Source organism: Scomber scombrus, chromosome 21 (assembly GCF_963691925.1).
Source record: "Scomber scombrus chromosome 21, fScoSco1.1, whole genome shotgun sequence".
In the NCBI taxonomy this organism is placed as follows: domain Eukaryota; kingdom Metazoa; phylum Chordata; class Actinopteri; order Scombriformes; family Scombridae; genus Scomber; species Scomber scombrus.
Window position 1 is genome coordinate 6,047,680 of NC_084990.1, and position 20,141 is coordinate 6,067,820.

The 20,141-nt window shown below is 40.7% G+C and overlaps 1 protein-coding gene across 1 annotated transcript in view; it reads right to left on the reverse strand.

The window, feature by feature from the left end:
• The window catches only part of cacna1g (calcium channel, voltage-dependent, T type, alpha 1G subunit), a 265,597-nt gene that overhangs the window by 48,014 nt on the left and 197,442 nt on the right, over window positions 1–20,141 (reverse strand). The window contains exons 15-22 of the mRNA XM_062443135.1: window positions 20,001–20,094; window positions 18,809–18,990; window positions 17,947–18,276; window positions 16,969–17,145; window positions 15,915–16,015; window positions 11,655–11,778; window positions 7,334–7,402; window positions 4,186–4,370 (exon numbers count right to left, since the gene is read on the reverse strand). Coding sequence (XP_062299119.1) covers window positions 4,186–4,370; window positions 7,334–7,402; window positions 11,655–11,778; window positions 15,915–16,015; window positions 16,969–17,145; window positions 17,947–18,276; window positions 18,809–18,990; window positions 20,001–20,094 — 1,262 coding nt within the window. The remainder of the gene's footprint in view (window positions 1–4,185; window positions 4,371–7,333; window positions 7,403–11,654; window positions 11,779–15,914; window positions 16,016–16,968; window positions 17,146–17,946; window positions 18,277–18,808; window positions 18,991–20,000; window positions 20,095–20,141) is intronic.

Genomic DNA, 20,141 nt, shown 5'->3' on the forward strand with positions numbered 1-20,141 from the left:
TAGTTAGCTAGATACATCACAATATCATCTGCAAATATAGATCACATTTACATGTCCTTTAATTAACACCTGAAACATTTGGACCTTGTACAATTCTTTCTGCAAGTGCTTTTATTACTAACCAAAAAAATGAGTGGGGAAAGAGAACTGCCGGTCTTATAACCCACTCCAAATTAAATTCCCCACCAAAATAATGCAATTATTGGACCTATTTTGAATAGCATAGAATATTTATTCCTAGAAGACTTTGAGCTGCTTCCTTTGATTAAATAGAGTTGATCCTGAAGCTCAGCTAAACTGTGTTCAGGTATTAAATGTGTAACTGACCCCACTAATAATAAAGATTAAGAGTGTGTTTACTGGCTGTATGAATCAGCAGAATATATATTATTAATAAGTCATATCAACGCTGAATTAGTGCCCCCTTAGGAACCCTGGGCACTGAAGCTCATCTTCCCCAAACAACTTTTATATTATTCCAAATGGATAATACTGCTGTCTTTTTTTTTAACTTTTGTTTTTTACCAACTAGGTTTCCGACGGTGACCATAATTATCAACATCAAGAAAATGGGTCAAGCTTTGTGTTGTATTTCTGTGGAGCCTAACATAGAGTAATTAAGTAGCTATTTCACTGTGTTTTTTGATTTTTTTGTTACAGTAGTTTGTTACATTTGTAAATCCATTCTGTTACTGAGTAAATTATTGATCTGTGCTTTAAAATCATCAACTGATATTGTGAGCTATAGAAAAAACTTGGACCACACAACAAATCAGACACCAACCAGATTCATTTCACGGAGCCTCACCACAAACATTTCATATTTCATGTACTCTTATCACTAAAGGAGGCAGTGAAATAACTAAACATTTGACGCACCTCTCTTCCTTTTCCCAGTTCTTTGCATGGGTAACATTAGGGAGTAACTAAGTAACTTTGAGTACTTTTACTTCAATTCAAATTCAATTCAATTTCAATAAAGTAACAGTATTTCCAACTGAGTAGGATATGTCAGCTCTCTTTACACCTCTGACCAATTGACATTAAATCGGCACTTGTTTAAGCCAGATAAGATCATCACATATGAGGGTTGCGTCCGTAGAGCTTGGGGGAAACTGCAGAGTTGAGTGTTTATATGAAAGTATTGATTCAAGCGTCTCTGAAGTGAAAAGCTCAAGCATCTTGTCGAAGATAAGTAAATCCCACATTGATCCAACCTTTTTAATCAGTTGCTTGTGTCATTCAGTTTAGCACCGACGTGCCTCACTCCGAATGTGTCTTGCTTCTAAACAAAAACATTGGGAGCTTAAGCAGTAATTGAACTCTGCATTGACCACACCGAATTATTTGTAATAGAGTTTTAAGTAGCTGCAGCACAGTATAACCAACCATACAATATACCCAGAGAAGCATGGTAATAGCTTTATATGCTATTGCTTTTAATGCTTAATGCTTTGCTCTTTTTGGATCAAAAGTTAATAAGTATGTTTACACATTTTTAGTGTTGCTTTCTTGTAACTCATCTGCAGCCTAAGGCCACCGAGCTCAACATTTCCTTCTTTCTTTTTACCGTCCTCTCCTGTTTCTCTCTCCCTCACTCACTCTCTGCCTATCTTCACACACACTTCCTAATCCTATTTCTCCCTTTTTTGCCGTTTTGCTTCTTTTTTTTCTTCTCTCAAACTCGCGACGTCACTCCCAGCGGAGAACTGTGGCCCCTTTGCTCCCGAGAATATCCCCCCCACGCCAAAAAACACAAAATTTGTCCAATTTCCTCTTATAATTGCAACATATTTTTTAATCTGACTTTAAAACCTTCCCTAGTCGACATTAATACGGCCTCAGCCTCGCCGCCCTATGGGGATTAAATAAGGCAGGGCATACAGCCGAAGGACTTAAAGAGGATTCAGCAGCCGTTAAGAGTCAGGTGCTCTTTTCAAGTGTTCAGATTGTCACAGTCGCAACAGATCTAATTACAAAGAGCCTTGTTTGACAGTCAGTGTGTGCTCCAATGGCACGTTAACATTCTGCTGGCAGAGTGATCAGGATGCAGTAACTTTTCCAGCTTTTTTAAGTATCAAAGTTGTAACCAAATGATATAATATGTTCATCAGAGTTCTACCTACAGGTTAAATACTGTTGACATCCACAGTTGGAGATGTCAACAACACATCATGGGTCATCAATTAATAATACTGCAAAGGTAACTAATAGCTTAAATTCAACAAATAAAGCTAACATAGGGTATTTATTACTCCTAGAAGAACTACCACAGTTAATAACCTCAGTGTTCCTCAAGGAGCAAATGGGAGTTTATGTGATAGATCATCAATATGTTATGACCATCAGTTTAGTTTCTGAGAAATCAACCTGTTGCTTGCCCTTATTGCCCCCCCTCACCCTTTAGTGAGTAATCAATGATCATAGCTGAGAGAAATGATTGCCAAAACTACAAAAAAATAAGACCCATATTGTAAAACTTTGGAATTATCCTTTGAAATGAGCTGATTTAAACTGTTGACTGTATTCTCAAGTTTCCACCAAACATAAGCTTGAACTTCAGCTGGCTATTAGTAAAGCATGCAACACGTTTTTAAGAGCAGAGATTGGATGTCTCTTATTTTATTTTATTTTTTAAATATTATGTTTTGGGCATTTTTGCCTTCATTTGAAAGAAGCTGGAATAAAGGCCAACAGGAAACAAGGAGAGGGAGAGAGAGAGGTCCCTTGCCAGAGTCAGGTAACCACTCCGCTACCAAAGTGCTCCCTCTTATTCTATTTTATGTACACATATTTAAATGTATTGCTGCTAATTCAAACGGGAGAGTTTGGTACTCATCTGAGCGGATGAGGAAGTGGATTATATGAATAAACTGCTACAACATAAAGCATTTGTTGAATGTTATGAACTGAACTATGAAATATTACTTTTAAATTGAAGTCCTTATGTTGAATAGATTACCTTTAGTCATTATATTGTTTATATATATTGCTCACAGCAGATAAAAAACACAATTTCTAAGTTATTTCATTCAGGGTCAACTAATCTGATCCCTATAAACACACATTTAAGCACAGGCACATCTACTTCCTGATACACTTACACAAACACTACAGTATTAACTCAAAGAACAAAGTAAGACTTTGAAATCAGGGAGATTTTACTTTCATGTCAAAGGTGAAAGTTTAAAAAAAAGTGAAAGGAAGAAGAGAAGAGATCAGCTGTGTTTAGTGAGTAAAGATAAAAATGAATATTTGATTTTTTTTTGTGTTCTTCAGAGAACCCTGATAAATATTCAAGAGGGGGTAAAGCCTCAAGAGCTCCCCTTCACAAGATGAGACACCAAGCGTGCTGCGAGCCAAGTCGAACATGAAGCCACTCACAAGCAAATGGCTTGGCATGTACACACGCAAACACACACACACACACGCTGACACTGAGACTTTACATGCGCACAGATGGAGTAGAAAACTTAAGGACTGCACACATGTAAAGACCCTGCCTGAAAACAAAGAAGATAATTATTTCTTTCTCTAGAAATCTGTCTCTTACACTCTTCCCCTCTCTCTCTCTCTCTCTCTCTCTCTCTCTCTCACACACACACACACACACTATACGAAGCACAAAACCAGTCTTCAAATTGGTGATTTCCGCCTTATTTCCGTTCAAATAAACAGATCTGCGCAATTGTGTACACACTGACAACAACACTTGCATGAATGCACACTAAAATAAATGCCCAAACACGCACACACACACATATACACAGCCATCTCCCAAAAGCTCCAAAAGGTGGCGCATGTCAGAGCTGACAGAAAGCTCAATTTGTTGTTAGATTGAGTCTGAGTAACCCTAACCCTTACACTGCACAGTAACGTTGTATTCTTTATTCTCATTTATTCAATCTAACGCTTTTAATTGTATTTAAATGTCTTTTTATTATGCCATGTGTTGCTTTTATATCCTATCTTGATGCATTTTATGTTTTATGTATTATGTATTATGTAAAGCACTTTGAATTGCCTTGTTGTTGAAATGTGCTATACAAATAAATGTGCCTTGCCTAAAAATGCTCACTAAGTGTATGAATTATATCAGGTTGCATTGCAGGAAATGTAAGCCTTTAGGGGTGGTTGTCTTTTCTCTAAGTGTGTTTGTTCTTTATAAAGTTGTGTGGAGCTCACCGTAGCGGCCTCAGTGTCCTTAGCAGCCGCAGCACTCTGAGCATGCCCAGAATCTTGGTACCCGAGTTGGAGATGAGAGACACCAGGATGTCAATCACAGAAATCATCACCAGCATCCCATCCAGAATGTTCCAACTGCTCCTCAGGTACACTTTCTCCCCGAAGCAAAATCCCAAAGCTACAATCTGGACACAAAAAAAAGAACACAGAGGCACATGTGTGTATGAACGTATAGCAGAGTGTAGTTATTATGTGTTATTGATATAGCAGATAACACACAAAGGAGTAAACTGCTGAGATACCCAGTTTAGTTTGCATATATTTAAAATGAAACACTATCTTCAAATGTAAGCTGCATACAAATGATACATGATTTAGTAATTCAATATCTGTTTTGTTTTGTGTGTGAGGCTGTTTGCTATCAAGTCATCTTTTGTATTTATTAGGCGTGGATGCTTAATATCCCATATGCATAGCTTATTGACTCTGCGGAGCCATTGTTTACTCTGAGCTTGGCAGCGAAGATCATAAAAGAAGCGATCTTATTTGTAATGCTATAGGTTCCACTCATCATGTATTCTGCCCATATAGCAAATTTGCATTCCATAAAATAATAGAGTGATTTTTTTTTTGCTGTTTTTATTTATTTATTTATTTTTTACCTCAAACGTATTAAATCAGGCCAAGCACGGCAAGGCAAGACTACTTTCCCTTCATGCATTTCTAAACACCTCTTGAAACTGAAGAGATAAGGGAGCAAGGAGAGGGAGGGAGATGGATAGAGGGCATAATTTACATTTGTTGATGCTCATCAATGCATAAAAGTACATAGTGTATATATATAATGCGGCAGGGGAATCATCAAAGAGTTTGATCGAACTTTATAAACAGACAGCTCTCTGACAGGCCAGACAGCTTCTACTGACTCGATATTTTGTGTAGCTGTCATTAGTCAGGGAGGGTAGAAAAGTACATTTATTTAGCACTTATAAATAGTTATATATAAAAGCCTGTGGTGAATTAGCAAGTTGCTAATGCTACATTCTGTGTTGTATTATACTTCAGGACTACATTTCACTTCATTTCTCATCACGTTTATAGCAGTACATTTGTAATGCTAATATAACACTCTGAAAGGAGCTATTCTATTTGTATTAAAACTATAGTAAATGGTAACATAACCCCCATAAAAAGGCTTGAAATTGCTGTTTTCACACTTTTTTGTACTGATAAAATAAATGAGAAATCACATGTTAATTAGTGAGTTATAGAGGTGCTGGTAGTGTTGGTAGGTTTTCTTACCCTCATAAAGATCCAGGACTTATTTGAACTAATCTAATGCTGGCTTTAGAGGTCTATTTAATGGACAGCTATGAGAGTGTTATCCATCTTCTCTACATCGCTTCCAATTCAACTGAAGTAAAAGTACACAGGTATTATCAGGAAAATGTACTTAAAGGTGCAGTGTGTAGAATTTAGTGGCATCTAGTGGTAAGGTTGCACTTTACAACAAACTGAACAAACTGCTGTGACACTTGTGAAAAAAATAAAAGGACCTCTCTAGACTGAGTATATGGTTTGTTCATTCTGGGCTATTGTCGAAACTTTGCGAACTGCATGGAAGAGGACCCGCTCACAGTGCAGATATAAAGGGCTCATTCTAAGGTAACGAAACACAATTATTCTTATTTTAAGATGATTATACACAAGTTAAAACATAATTATGAATATTATAATCTATTTCTAACAAGTCCATTCCCCTATATACCACTAAATTCTACAAATTGCACCTTTAAAGTATCCACAAAGAACAGCCTCTGTGACTGATACAGTATATTATTATTGCATTATCAATACTGATGCATGAATGTGTAAGCTGCATTACATGTTGTAAGTTGTAGTTCAATGTAGTGGTTGCCAACCTATAGGTTGCCTCCCTCTGAAAGGTCACAAGTTACATTTGAAGGGTCATGAGAGAACAAAGTAATAAAGGATACATTTGACCTCTTTTTTTGGAGTTTTGGGGCTGTCTTTTTTTGGAGGGGAGTGTTGATGTACATTGGTTAGTTGCTTGGGATGGTTGTGGGGATCGTTTTGTGGTTTGTGGCCGCTGTGATTGTGCAATTACAAGCATATATCAATATTTATACTTAATTGACTACATTAGTTATGCTTGTTGTAAGTGTACTATATTCATTTATTTATATCGGTAGAGGATCTTCACAGTTCTTCTATCACTGGCAACATTACTTTAATTGATAGAGATTTAATAAAATGGCTCCCCAAGGGGCAACCTATCATTGTTGTTGTATCTTTTGTACTACACTTCAAAAAACTACTTGATAATGCTGTACTGTGCTGTTCTGTGTGTATGTGCCGGTGTGCACGCGTGCACGTGTGTGCACAGGCCCAACATTTGTGAGCCAAAGCAATAACACTGGGACCAAAAATAGAGACAGAGGCTTTGAATGAGTGACACCCATGAACTTTCCTCCCCTCTGCCTCCGCTCGCTCCTCACCCACGCCTTGCACGGACCTCCATTCAAAGCAGGGCCCGTTTGAATACTGACGAGACAATCCTCCGCTTAGCATTATGAAACAGCCCCCGAGTGAGCGTGTGTGCATTGTGTTTGTGTGTGTGTGTGTGTGTGTTCACCGTCTGAATCTCAATCTCTCATTCTCTTCGCCCCTTTTTCCTCCCTCTGCACTCTGTTTTCCTTTGTGTTTTTAGGGCTTACAGTATATGCGGGTATCAGGCAGACTGTTATTTTCTCTGCAGCTTTGTGTCTGAGCGTTTTTTAGAGTCAGGTCTCCGTCGTATAGATTTTTTTTTAACATTGTGAGTGAATACAGATGTGATGCTTGTTGTTTCTTTCCAGGCTGTGGATGATGATGATGATGATGATGATGATGAGGGGCTTTGATGTGAGGCAACCGGTGTCAGATTTTATGGTACCAAGATGTCCTGACCTACCAAATATTTTATGACATAATAGCTGATGTCCAACGAGTGAGTAATAACAGAAGTCACGGAAGCACACAAAACAGACGTGTAAACCTTTAAAAGGAAACGCTAGTCTTTCGAGATAGGTATGAATACTTCGCTTGAGGTTTAGAAAGGGGGTCATAAGGGTCCATAGTCTCATACCTTTAGAACCATCTCAGCCACAAAGATTGCTGTGAAGATGTAGTTGGATAGTGTTAGGAAGATCCGCTCCTGCAAAATAAAGGAGGAGAAAGACATGATGAGTTGAGGTACACGTTTAACGTTTTAATGATTTAAAATTCACATTTGGTTGTAAGCTTTTTTTCTTTTTTATATACAGAGTTTGTTCTTTGTCTTCTAAATGATGTAGTGTACAGCTGAATAATGTATGAGGGAACACATCCCCCCCCCCATTACAAACAACCCTCACTAATGATGGCTGGCAGGCAATAAGAAAGTTTACTCATCATAACACTCTTCTTTATATCATATTTTTACTCATACCGGTGCAAAAAATCATTCTTTTTTAAAAACTTGAGTAGACTTTTTTCAAGATCGTCTTCGGATCAGTTGAATTGGACTGGGAACAAGTAGTATTATGTTATCTGGGGAACACTCGGTGAAACATGTCGATTGTTTTAAGAAACAAGCATTTATGGTCGAACAAAGACCGAATGATTTGCTAAAACTGGCATCTTCTAGTGAAACAAGCACGTTGCATCGGGGCCTGTATGTCTTTCTATCAGCAATAGACAGTCGTTTTTAGAAAACAAGCTTTGTTTTGTGCCCATGCATTCAACACAATACCATCAGGACAGAGTGATTAGACCTCCATCTATACACAGTCACAATACTGGGCTCCCATGCCTCCCTGTAGCCTAAGGCAGCATGGCTCAGTGGTGTGTGTGTGTGTGTTTGCATGCAGGGAGAGGATGGGAGCCTATTTACTGAGCTAAACAAGGACTGAGGAGAGAAAACAAGCAGGCTAGCAAGAATAAGATCCCTTCGCCGGCTGCTTATTTACCCGACTTCCCCTCTGTCTGGGGAGACACGACCCTGTATTGCCTCTGAAAGTCTATGTGTGTGCGTGTGTATGTGTGTGTGTGTGTTTGTGTGTGAGCGAGTGTAGGTGGCTGCCTTTCCCACGGCCTGCGACCACCATCACACATGCTCTGAGGAACACAAAAACACACACACGCACACACACACATAAACACAGAGATGACAGTCTGACAGAGTTTTTGTGAAGTCTCTGGGAATGTTGGGCATGACATCACTGGGAATGGTGGTGCTGAGAGGGTTTATAAATTCCAGGCTTGACAGAAGCCATTCCTGCTCCCTGTGAACAAGTTTTCATACTTTCATTCATTATAAACTAACAGGCATGTAGGAGGGAATAAGAGAGGGGCAAGAGAAGTTCGCGGGTAGGGAGAAAAACAGAGAGAGATTGTAGGGAAATATGCTGTATGCGTTAATGAGACAGTTTGCCTCAGTATGACATTACCAGTTATAGCCTGTCTAAGTTTAGCTTTGCAGGCTAAACAAACATAGCTCGCTACAGTAGCTTCAGTACTGCATTCAAACACAGTAGCTGTAGCCATTGTAGCTAGCTTACTTGCAAAAAAGAATAAAAATGAAAGCAAACTCAACTTAATGTGATACATGTAAATTGCTGTAGCCATTTTAACTCACTGTCCTGCAGAAAGTAGCAACTAGGCTTCTCGCTCCCATTTATTTTTAAGGCATGCTAAAATGAACAAAATTATTAAGAAGAATTATACACAAACTGAGAAGTTTCTCCAAGGAGCTGTTAGCTCTGGAAGAAAAAACAAATAGCTTGCTAGCCATAATAGCTGGGGGCATTAAAGCTAGCTAGTACCATATCAACGTTGTTATTTTTTCCATATGTGTATTTATATGCTGTCAGACTTAAATGAACCAAACGACTAAATAAACAATGTCGAAGAAACTAAGAATTTGCTCCTTAAAGCTTTCAGCTCTAGCAGGCTGTATATAGTTTTCTAACATTAGCTGAAATATTGTAGACATTGTAGATATTTTAGCTAGCTAGGCAGCCAAAATTAAGCACAGGATCCAAATATGTTTACTGTACTTTTTTTCCTATGTGTGCACTTGCAAATGATGAATATAAATAAGTCCAAATAAAAAATGAAATGAAAGAGAATTTCCTCAAATAGTTTTTTTCTTTGTGTGCTCTTTCATAGCTCCTGTGTATTGGTAGCTTAAGGTTAAGAGAAACAGATTGTTGGAGGAGTAAAACATCCCCCTTTTGCCTCTCATTCCTCCTCTCTAATGTTGGTGCTATTCCCGGTTCAACGCCTGGCATCTAGCGTGTCTGACCACAGTTAAAGCAACCACAAGCCAACAGTCTGAAGAGTTCAATCCAGCTCAACCTGGTTTGAAGTAACCCTCAACACAATGGCAGAAGCCAGCTATGACTTAAACCAACAGGCACTTTGCTTAGTTGCAACTCAATGAAAACAACACTCAGTACCGTAATCTCAGCGAGTGGCTAGGCCTGGCAGATGCGTGAGAGATCCAATATCTGTCTTACAATTAAGTAACTTAAAATCCTACGTCTGTATGATGACAGCAAACATTTGGGAAAAGTAAATCACTCTACACCAATGCATTGCTACATTGTTCCTGGAAAGCTTTCATCAGGGTCCAGAGCGTAACGCTGTCTCCCTCTCTTAATGCTGTCTGGAGCGGATGACGTGCAGGCTGAAACCTTAAGATTGATTGTATTTTATACTGTTGATGTTGATATAATTCAATTTAGAGCTCTGGGCAGTGATGTATTGTCCCCTTGCTCAATTAGGGATAATAAATCATAATAGGTGGTATAATCATCCTCAATCATTTCCACTGAGCTACAGGAAGACAGTATCCAGGCAACATATACCACCAAACCAAAACAGCAGTGGACTACGAGCCAAATACTAAGTGTGTGACATAAGTTCCAAGACAATAATCAAATTATTCGGCCTGCATTCCACACTAAAATGTTGTGACTAAAACATGTTATCTTTGTTACAATGACTACATTTCTATTTAAAGAATATAACATGTGTCTTCATTCAGGCTGGCAGCGTGGCTGATGTAAAGCAGGTGCTTCCAAAGAGTTGCTGTATACAAGCAGTGGAGTGATAAATTATACATTTGGTTGTTGTACACAACCAAAACCAGAATCAGTGAGAGGAAATCGATTCACAATCGACTTCATTAATGCCAAACAACCCACGCAGACAAACAAATAGCATTATGCAATGGCCACCCGGGTAAATGAGATCTGTAGCAATAAGCATCCCCGGCTCAAAACTGTAATGACTGATCATTCTGTTGTTTCTGGCTGCTTGCTGCGTCATACATTTCCATCTCATTTCAATAATGGCATCAGGTTGCAGAGTGGACACGGCAGCCATGGCAGGAAACTGACAAAATACATTTGTATCCAAAAATCCTGCTCTGTGATGTGAGTGCTAGTGTGGCTGCTTCGGTGGATTTTGTGCATTTGCATAATGTGATGGTGTTTGCAGAGGTGAGAGGAGGGGTGGAATCATCCTATCTATATGTGTGTGTGATCTCTCTTGCCCTGATGAGACCGAACGGCCTTGTTGGGGCGGCCTCCATTTGTTAAACATCTCTTTTCCTGGACATTAGCCACGTACGCCAGCCCACAGATAATTGAATCAATTACAACAGCACTGTCTCCTCCGTGTTTCAGTCGCAAAACAAGCAGAACGGAGCGTTCCAGCGAGACCGAACCGCATTAGGCCTATCCGTGGAACACCTCGCTCAGTGAGAGAGAGAGAAAAAAAATCAAACAGTGATAATTATTGTGTTTATGCATGGAGCGGCTGGGCTGTACTCTACTGCTATTGCTGGAAGTAGGGAAAGGACATGGAGTTAGATGCGTGTGTGTGTGCGTGTGTGTTGCTGCAAGGCATCCAGCCAGGCCTCCTCTATTTGAAGGGATGGTGCATTAGCTGAGGAGGTGATGGTGTTGATGATGCAGTGCAGTAGATACAGGGGTATATCACACATTACCCAAAGCTACTGGCTCAGAGTCAAACAGGAGTGGTTCCCTGCTTACACAATGTTCCACCCCATTTCTCTGAGGAGAGCAAACTACTGTGGTGATTCTGAGTTTTTCTTTATGTGTGAATGTGCCTCTATGTGTGTGTGTGTGTGTTTGTTTGTTTGTTTGTTTGAACAGCCATCATGGTATGGATTTACTGACAGGTACTTTTTTTTTTAAGCTGGCAAAGAGTTTCTTTATGATTGATTCTACAAGCACATCTCAGGAATGTCTGAATTTTTATTTCCATTTCTTTCGGTGTTTGTCGTTGAAGACCGTAAAGGCTTCACACGCCTCAAGTCACAGAGGCCGACTCTACAGGGCGAATACTCAGGGTGTCAGGGTGCGTGCTCTTGCATTTAAACAAGTTTCAAAACTCACTGCGCTGCCGGGATCGATGCGAGGCCTCTCCATGGCGATAGTGATGCAGTTGAGGAAGATGATGATCAGCACCACATGGTCGAACATCTTGTGCTTGATGATCTTCTTGCATATGATCCGCAACCTGTCGAGAGAGGAGAGAAAGACGGACCCTTTTAAATCTTTAGTCACGCTGGAGGTGGAATTGACATGCTGTGCTGCTTGCATCTAAACCAAGCAAATATACCGAGAAGCGTGTGATAAAAGAAGCGACGCTGACTCAAGTGAAATCACTTCTACTTTAAGTAAATGTAAAGAAGTATTTTCAGCAAATGTGTCACAGCATACCAAACACAAACGCCTCCTGCTGCTCAGTATTTGTCATAAAGGCATGTTCTATAAAACCTGAAATGATGTTACATACTGTACAAGGACAAACACGCTGTGCACAGTTTATGAGTAATGAAAGATCTCATTCTATTTAAGAGAGCTTGTCTCATATACAGTAACTCTGTAATGAACCACTGTAGAATTAGGAGTCATTAATTATGCCTGACTTTCATTACCCCAACATGAAAAGGTTCCCAGGCTTTTAGCTCGCGACAACAGAGAGAAAGAAAGAGGAAGCACTTGTTATATATATGGCACTGGAAGGGATTAAACCGTGCATCAAATCCGCTTTGATGGCTCATATCAGTCTAAGTGTGCGGCGGGGGGACAATATTGCGAGCTCAGATCTGGATTTTTTGGCTTTATTTGGCAATACAGACATCATTGTGTCAACACTCGTGTGTCTGCGTGTCATCTGACGGCGGTGATTATTGTTCGTACAGTACGCAGACTGGATGAGCTAATTCCTCTTTGATATCTGCACGCCAGAGCCGTGTCGCTAAAGTATTCATGTGTTTTTCCTCATGCAGGCGGAGAGAAACACATGGCAAACACACGTTTCCGGTGCCAGGTTTTTGAAGGGCTAATGTCTGGCTGAGAAGTTTAATGATGTCAAGTTCAAATGGCCCCCAAGACTTTCACACACACTAAAACCTCTGGGAAAAAACCTGTCACCACACTCTGAAGCACAAGCAAAATAGACCTGACATCTTGATGCATTAATTCATATATTTAAAAGATTTTGACAGCTGACATAACTAAATAGTAAAACATTTGAATGTGTCAAAACACCTTAAAAGGTTGTTTTTTTTTCTCCTACGTACAAATTCTCATTTAGAATTTGCAGTAAATAGTTTAGTTTTTCGTCTTAACCTGTCACTTTAACAGCGTGGGCAGTGGTGTGACAAGTCTTTCTTCTTTCTAGATTTTTTGTCCAAGAAGTTTAAAATTCTGTAGGTGGTGCTCAGGCCTTCTTATGTAGCATGGCTAGAGAAGATAGGAGCTGCTCATGCTAATTACCCAGCTCTTCTTCTCTTCATTCTAAACAAACCAGAGACATAAACCACATCACTTTCCAGTGTGCTGGATGATTGCTTTCCAAGAAAGAGCTGACAGATGCCGGGAACAGTTAATCTTTTCTTCAGCTATAGGCTGAATCTCTTTTATGTGATATCATTTGGCAATGGAAAGAAGCAAAACAGAAAGTTTCAACATGAAAATGCAGCAGATCATTACTTCCACTATTCACTGGAACTCCCTCCCTGCTGTCTGTTTGTTCTATTCTTGTCTGTATCTTATTATCTGTTGCTTAAATGACCCACTTCCCCCACAAGGTTCAGTGTAGTTCCGCATGATCTAATCATGTACAGTATGGGGCACCATATGCACAACTCCCTGCACATGGTCCCAACGCTGATGGACCTCCTTTCTTACTCAGCCCATTCTTGTGGCGAACACATCTTATCGCAGTGACTGCATCACAGTATGCTAGCATAGCCAACCCACTCCAGCACTCATTAAAAACTTCCCCTGCAGTAATCATCAGTAGCAGCGGTAACAGTAGTGAGCACAAAGGCAGGTTGAGGTGAACTCGGGTCCGTGTGAAAGCTGCTGGACTCCGGCTTCCCACTACGCTGCTGTCTCTTGATGTGATTGTGAGCACAGGCAGGCGTCTGCGGTGGTTCAAGGCCAGAATGGACGCCACGCAGAGCCTGTGTCCTCAGTGTCACTCTCAACAACGGCCAAACCTCGGAGCCTGCTGCGATTGAAAGCCAGCTAGAAGCCCGGTTTGAGCCAAGCTCCTTCAATTTTCTTAATACTCTGACAATAGCAGACTACAGGGAGCTTTTCCTATTAACCTTTTCCAAATTATATAATACAGCAAGCAGACAACAGAAACATCTAGAACTTCTGATAAGGCTCGAATTCCCAGATAGAGATGATGCAAATCAATAGATAATGCAAATCAATAGAGAAATTATTCTCACTCACTTCAGTTGTTAGCCGGAGTCTGCTAATTTTTCAGAAACATTTTCGCTAACTATTTTACTACTGGAGCTATTGTGGATATATAAAAAGACAATAAAACTGTTTTAAGACATGAGTAGAAACTGCTTTAATGCTTTGAACCTCTTTGTTGGCGTTTCCATGGCAGTAGTTGACTTGGAAAGTGGAAGCTAGCAAGCTCGACTAACTAGCGGTAACTCAGCAAGCTAGCTTTCTCATTCTAACGTTTACTTTTTGCACATTTTTCAACATCCGCTGAGTCATAGTCCGCTTTTACACTTATTATTATTATTATTATCATTATTATTATTATTATTATAGTCAGCTTTCACACACTCAGTGCCCACACATTACAAGTCCCACATTATAAAAATGAATTGTGGGCTAGCTAGTGTTAGCTGTCTCTCTTTCATGGGACTAGTTGTGGTGAAGGTAAATGACCATCCTGTCAAAACTTGCAACAGTAGGTACTGTCTTGTAAACTTAGCACTCTGTAAATTTGTAAAAATTGGTCTGAAGATGGATATTATTCTCTCATTTTATTTCAAATATCTTGAATGGAGATGACATGAAAATGGTGATGGCTAACATTAAGCTCCCATTGGGTGGATGCGGGGGGTGTTTGGTTGTTTGATGTTTAATTATCACGTTGTGGCACTGTGGCGACAGGCTGGGGCCAGCGTGTTGCTTGGTGTTGCCTTCAAAGCCACATCCTCCAAACAGACAGCAGAGACACACAGATCAAAGCCCCAGAAGGGGAGGAGGAGGAGGAAAGGAAGAGGGGGCGAAGGAGGGATGGAGACGATGGATACAGCACGTGGCTGAGATAGGACACAGCACTCAGCAGGAGAGACTCTTTGCTCCTCTCTGTGCTCCTTCTTAAGGCCAATTCATGCTTTCCACATCCATGTGGGGCCTGTATTGCTCTGTGTGACGTAAATGTGTCCTTGCACAGTCCAAAATGTATGAACATGCACTCTGTATGCATCAACTGCGCATGTGCTAGAAAAGCAAAGCAACAAGCAGGAATGCTCGTCTCGTCTATTGTATGTATTCATACTCTCATTAAGCTGTCACTTTTTTATTGTTCAGCAACATATAGGAACTCCTCAGCTGCATTCACACTGAAAATAGCCTAATGAAAAACAATACAAGGGCTGTGTTGTTGTGGGCGTGTTGTTTAAAGTGAGTGCTGGAGAGACAATGTAATATAATACCAACCAGCAAGTCTGGATGGAATAACAGATTATTGTGTTTAAAGGCTGATCAGAAAAACACTGCACAGTGGTTTGTAATACTCACAGACTGGATTATACAACTCTGGAAAGTTATCACGCTGCAAAGCTGTTTACTAGTCTGTAAATATCTGTGTTAGTGGATGCCTAATTGTAGTTTGAATGGAACTGCATGCATGTCCGCAGGCAAATCCACAGCTTGTCCACAGCTCACCCCTGACATGGCAGAAATGTGCAGATAAAAGAGACTTCGGAAGTGAGAATGTGTGAGGTGATGGGAATCGATATAGGAAAGAAAAAACTAATGTTGCACCAACATTGCAGCAAGAAAAACACTTTGCAATTACAGTCAGCATTATGGGATGTCAGCCAAATGCAATGTTAAGCTCAGTCTTTCCCTGCACACTGATAACAAGAAAAAACTATGATTTTAAACTGCTCATGTTGAAATACACAGTATAATTAGCCTTTACTGCCACAGGAGGAAGCAAATTACACTTGTGTTTCATTGGGAGCAACAAACATTCAGAACATTATGTACCCAGAAACTTCATGAATATGTAAACAAAATAACCCATATTATAAAAACAGAGAACATGGCAGAGAGGTATACTGTAGGTATGGAGATGATGAGAGGTGTGAGTACTACCTCGACTCCGGAGGGAAGAGGTAGAGTGACCAGGTGTCTCTCTGTCGACACCACTCTGGCTGTTTCTTCTCCAGCCAGCGGAACAGTCTGGCAAAACGACTCTGAGGGGAGAAGCGTATACACAGAGCATTCATTATTCAAATGTACACATCGACTTCCTGTTGCACACTGTGAACCACAATCATGCACCACAAAATGTGTTTGTTCATACAGCCCTTTTTGCTTAATAAACACAAATCCAACAAGTTTAATTACAAATATATTCTTATAAACAAATAAAAAGATGTGATTTAGCAATTCAAGATGCAAAACAGCACAATGTAGATTTATTAGTGAGGCCGTTGGATGCCGAAAAAAGCATTTGACCATCTTGAATGAACTTATTTGTGGAATGTGTATTTTTTTAATCATTTTTCCAGCCAAGATTTTAAAAAATGACTCCAGAACTTCCCTGCAGCTAAACTTTAATAATTATTATTTTAGGTGGGGAATTTAATTTGGAGAAGGTTCTCTTTCCCCACTCATTTTTTGGGTTAGTAAAAACACTTGCAGAAAGAATTCTACAAGGTCCAAATGTTTCAGGTGTTAATTAAAGGACATGTAAATGTGATCTATATTTGCAGATGATCTTATGATGCATCTAGCTAACTTAGGGGAAATCCTTACTGTCTTCATTTAAAATTGTCTCTGAATTTATGTGTGCTTTCCTGTCTAAGTGCCTCAGTTTCAGTAAATCATCACCTCATCATTAAGATAACCAATTACTAAAACTTAAACTTTTGACCCGGGAGGACAACAGGTGTAAACTCAACAATGAGGTATAATTTCATTTAAATGAGGACTACTGACTTAATTTCCAAAAATATGTGTAAAAGCTATGGTAATACATTGGAATGAAGGAGGGTTAATCCTAAACACTTAATCCTGAACTTTTATGTAGCAAAATGCACTTAAATTGTAGGATCTTTTTTTGCCTAATATTTCTGTAAAGGTACTGTAGAAGTAAAAGAAGAAGCCCACATGTACACATGCATACACATGCACAGAGACTAACCAAATTGGCCTCCTCCTCTACATTTTCATCTTCAGTGTTGTCCTCCAGAGAAACATGTGTGGGGCCCACTGATGGAGAGCCCTTCCCATTGCAGTCGCTGTGCTCTGGCGGCCGTAAGTGGCTCAGAGAGGGGGGTCTGGAGCTGTGCATACTGGCTGAGCGGTACAGGTACGGCACCTGCATTGGGGAAAGGACAGGCATTATGTACAGGATGTAGTTACAGATGCCTCTGTTTCATACCAGATCTGAGAGAGAACAATTGTTTCCTGTGTGAGCGTGTCTTCCTCTTCTCTGGTATTGCTCTGTTTGTTTGTTTTTTTGGCTTTCCAAAGACAATATATTGGAAGTGTTGTACTGTGCTGGGAGAACAGCAGCCTGTTTTGTGCCATAGCAATTCCCGTCCGTGTAAAGCAGGGTTCTTCCCCCAGGTGTCCCTTAGAGCTAAGTATAACCAGGTTTCCATCCCAGCCAAAGATAACAGCAGGTGTGTTCGGTGATTAACATTCCTTCAGCAAGAGAGGAGGATTTATTCAGTAATACATCTGCTGTAATCAGTAATTGGATGGGAAACCTGCATGTACCCGCTCTCTATGGCACAAGTTAAGAAATCTGCAACAAGTTGCCTGCCAGATGGCATAGTGGTGAACTTATTTGGTGCTCTGCATAAGGTTCACCAGGCTGTTTTAACTAGTGACCCTTATTTGATAATGTTTTCCCGTATGTGCATGAGTGAAAGATGTTTTAACGGTAAGTAATACGCTGTTCATTCCTGAGGTCATTTACGGATCATCTGCTCAGTACCATTTCTAGGAATAACACTGCTGTAGGTGCATAAAATCTGAGCATATAATTTTAAGGTGTACACTAAAAGATATTACAGTTTAGCGAATATAGGAGCTTTTGGTGTTGATCCAAACTGTGTCTACTCCCATTGCTCTGAACAAGATGATTACTCAGAGGTAGAAACTGACAGACTACCTGCAGGAGAGCATCAGGGGGCAAATCCATAGAGCTCCGGGTCTCCACTGACTCCATCCTCCTGTGTCGGGGCCCTCTCTGTGACTGGGACATGGAGTCCGTCCTGGCCAAGGAGGCATCATCCTCCTCCATTAACTCCTCTCCTCCGCCCTCCCCGTCTTCTGAGCTGGAGCCTCCTTCCCCTGAGAGGAGCGAGCGTCGCTCCCCAGACTGTTGCTTTTGGCGTTTGAGTGACGGTGCACGACTCACACTGTTCCAGCTGGATCGGCGGCTGGTTCTGCCACTGCCGGAGCTCCAAGGGGCGTAAGGGGAAGCGCTACGGGCACTGGTCTGGAGCAGGAAGTTGACAAGTGGAGGACAGAGTGATAGAGAGACCAAGAGAAAAGAATTACAAGAAGCACTGCATGTAAAAGTGTTGATCTTGTATCATAGTACCCTCGTAATGTCGTCTTTCATGCAAATAGACCAGGCTGAATTGGATTGACTTGGCTTGACAAGAGCAGAATTGAATTGAGATGCGTCGCTGACAGACAGACAGGAGTAGATGTAGAGATCTGAGCTTATTTTCTCAGGTCTTTATCCCGATCATCAGTTTGTCAAAGTGTGGCAGTGGCAGTGGCAGCTGTGAGTAGAGTGTAGGCCCGGCTGAGTGTCGGAGCGGCATGCCACATTAATCATCATCAATCATTACGACCTCACATCAGTGGGTACAATGAATCCAGAGAGACAAGGAGGGGAAAGCCAGGGGTTGGCTGTATGCGTTGGGGGTAATTCCTGACACTCATCCCTTTATACATGTATTAATGTTGACTTTTGACATGCTGGAACAGGTGTACGTGTGAATCATAATAAATACACTAACCGGTGACTTTTCATAGCAGGCTGGGTCCATGGAGACACTGCTGCCTCGACGGGACTCGTAGCCCAGGATGGGGTCACCACCAACAGGCAACTTGGGTACGGGCATGGGGGTGGCAGCCGTGTGGGTAATTAGAGGAGGCGTCAGGCTGGTCTTCAGGTCCACATGACCATTTACTGGTACTACTAAATGAAAAAGAGATGGGGTAATTTGTAGATTGTAAGTGGGTGTTACAGAAGAATAACGAGGGTTTAATGAAAAGAAAATGAATTTCAAGAGGGTAAGTGGTAAGAAACAAAAGACAAAACAACAAAACAAAAGAACAGGATGGAAAGAGACATTATAAAAGGAGAAAGGAAGTGCTAAATTGAATAAGAAAACGGAAGGAAGAGCTAGTAGAGGTGGCACATGTGGAGGAGCGCCACCAGCATAGATCCTCAGCAACTCAACACACAGCATACTTTAAAAAGGATGCCTCATACTGTCATTGAGCAACATGAATATTTCAGCAGAACATTAATCTTATGGAATGCGTGGGAGAGAATATTATGTTTGGCAGCATCACAAACACATGACATGTGGAGGGGAATGCAACTTCAATAATGCTAATTCCTCCGTCTTCAAACCTTTACTCGAGGCATAGAAGATGTATATTAGGCTCTTCCAACTATGTAAGCAGTTTTATAGAGAACATCTGAAAGGGATGAAGGGGAGATGATACTGTACGTCTGGGACTTGTTCTCCATACAGTAGTGATACCAGTGGGCTTTTCAGTCTGCAAGAACAGTAATTAGAGGGGATGGGAACTGGCATATGAGGAATTATGGATGAGGTTGCTGTACTGGTTTGATGCTGCGCATGGAGACAGTCAGGCACGTGCCCACCAAGTGTTGTTGGAAGCCAAAAGGGAAAAGACTGAGAACAGAAGGCCACAAACACTGAACACATAGGGGAATGTTTGCTCAGGGTATACTTTAAATGCCTTAGGCCTAAGTCACAGCTGTATAATAAACTTTAACATATCTTTTTTTGAGAAATACAACAAAGCATGTAATCTGCAGGGATTTAGCATAGATTAGGGAGGGGAAAATGCCAGCGGTTAACTGTACAAACACAGATGGTACAAGTTTTGTAGAACAAACCATTCGATATGAGCCGTCTGTGTATACATGTTTAGTATGTGTGCATGGCTCACCTGCAGAGGCTGACAAATCCTTCTTGCTGCCGTTAACATCCTCTATACTGCGCGTACAGGAATCGATCTCTGAACCTGATTTAGACTCGTCACCCTTGACACACAAACACACACGCACAAAACAAAAACTGTTACAAGAGA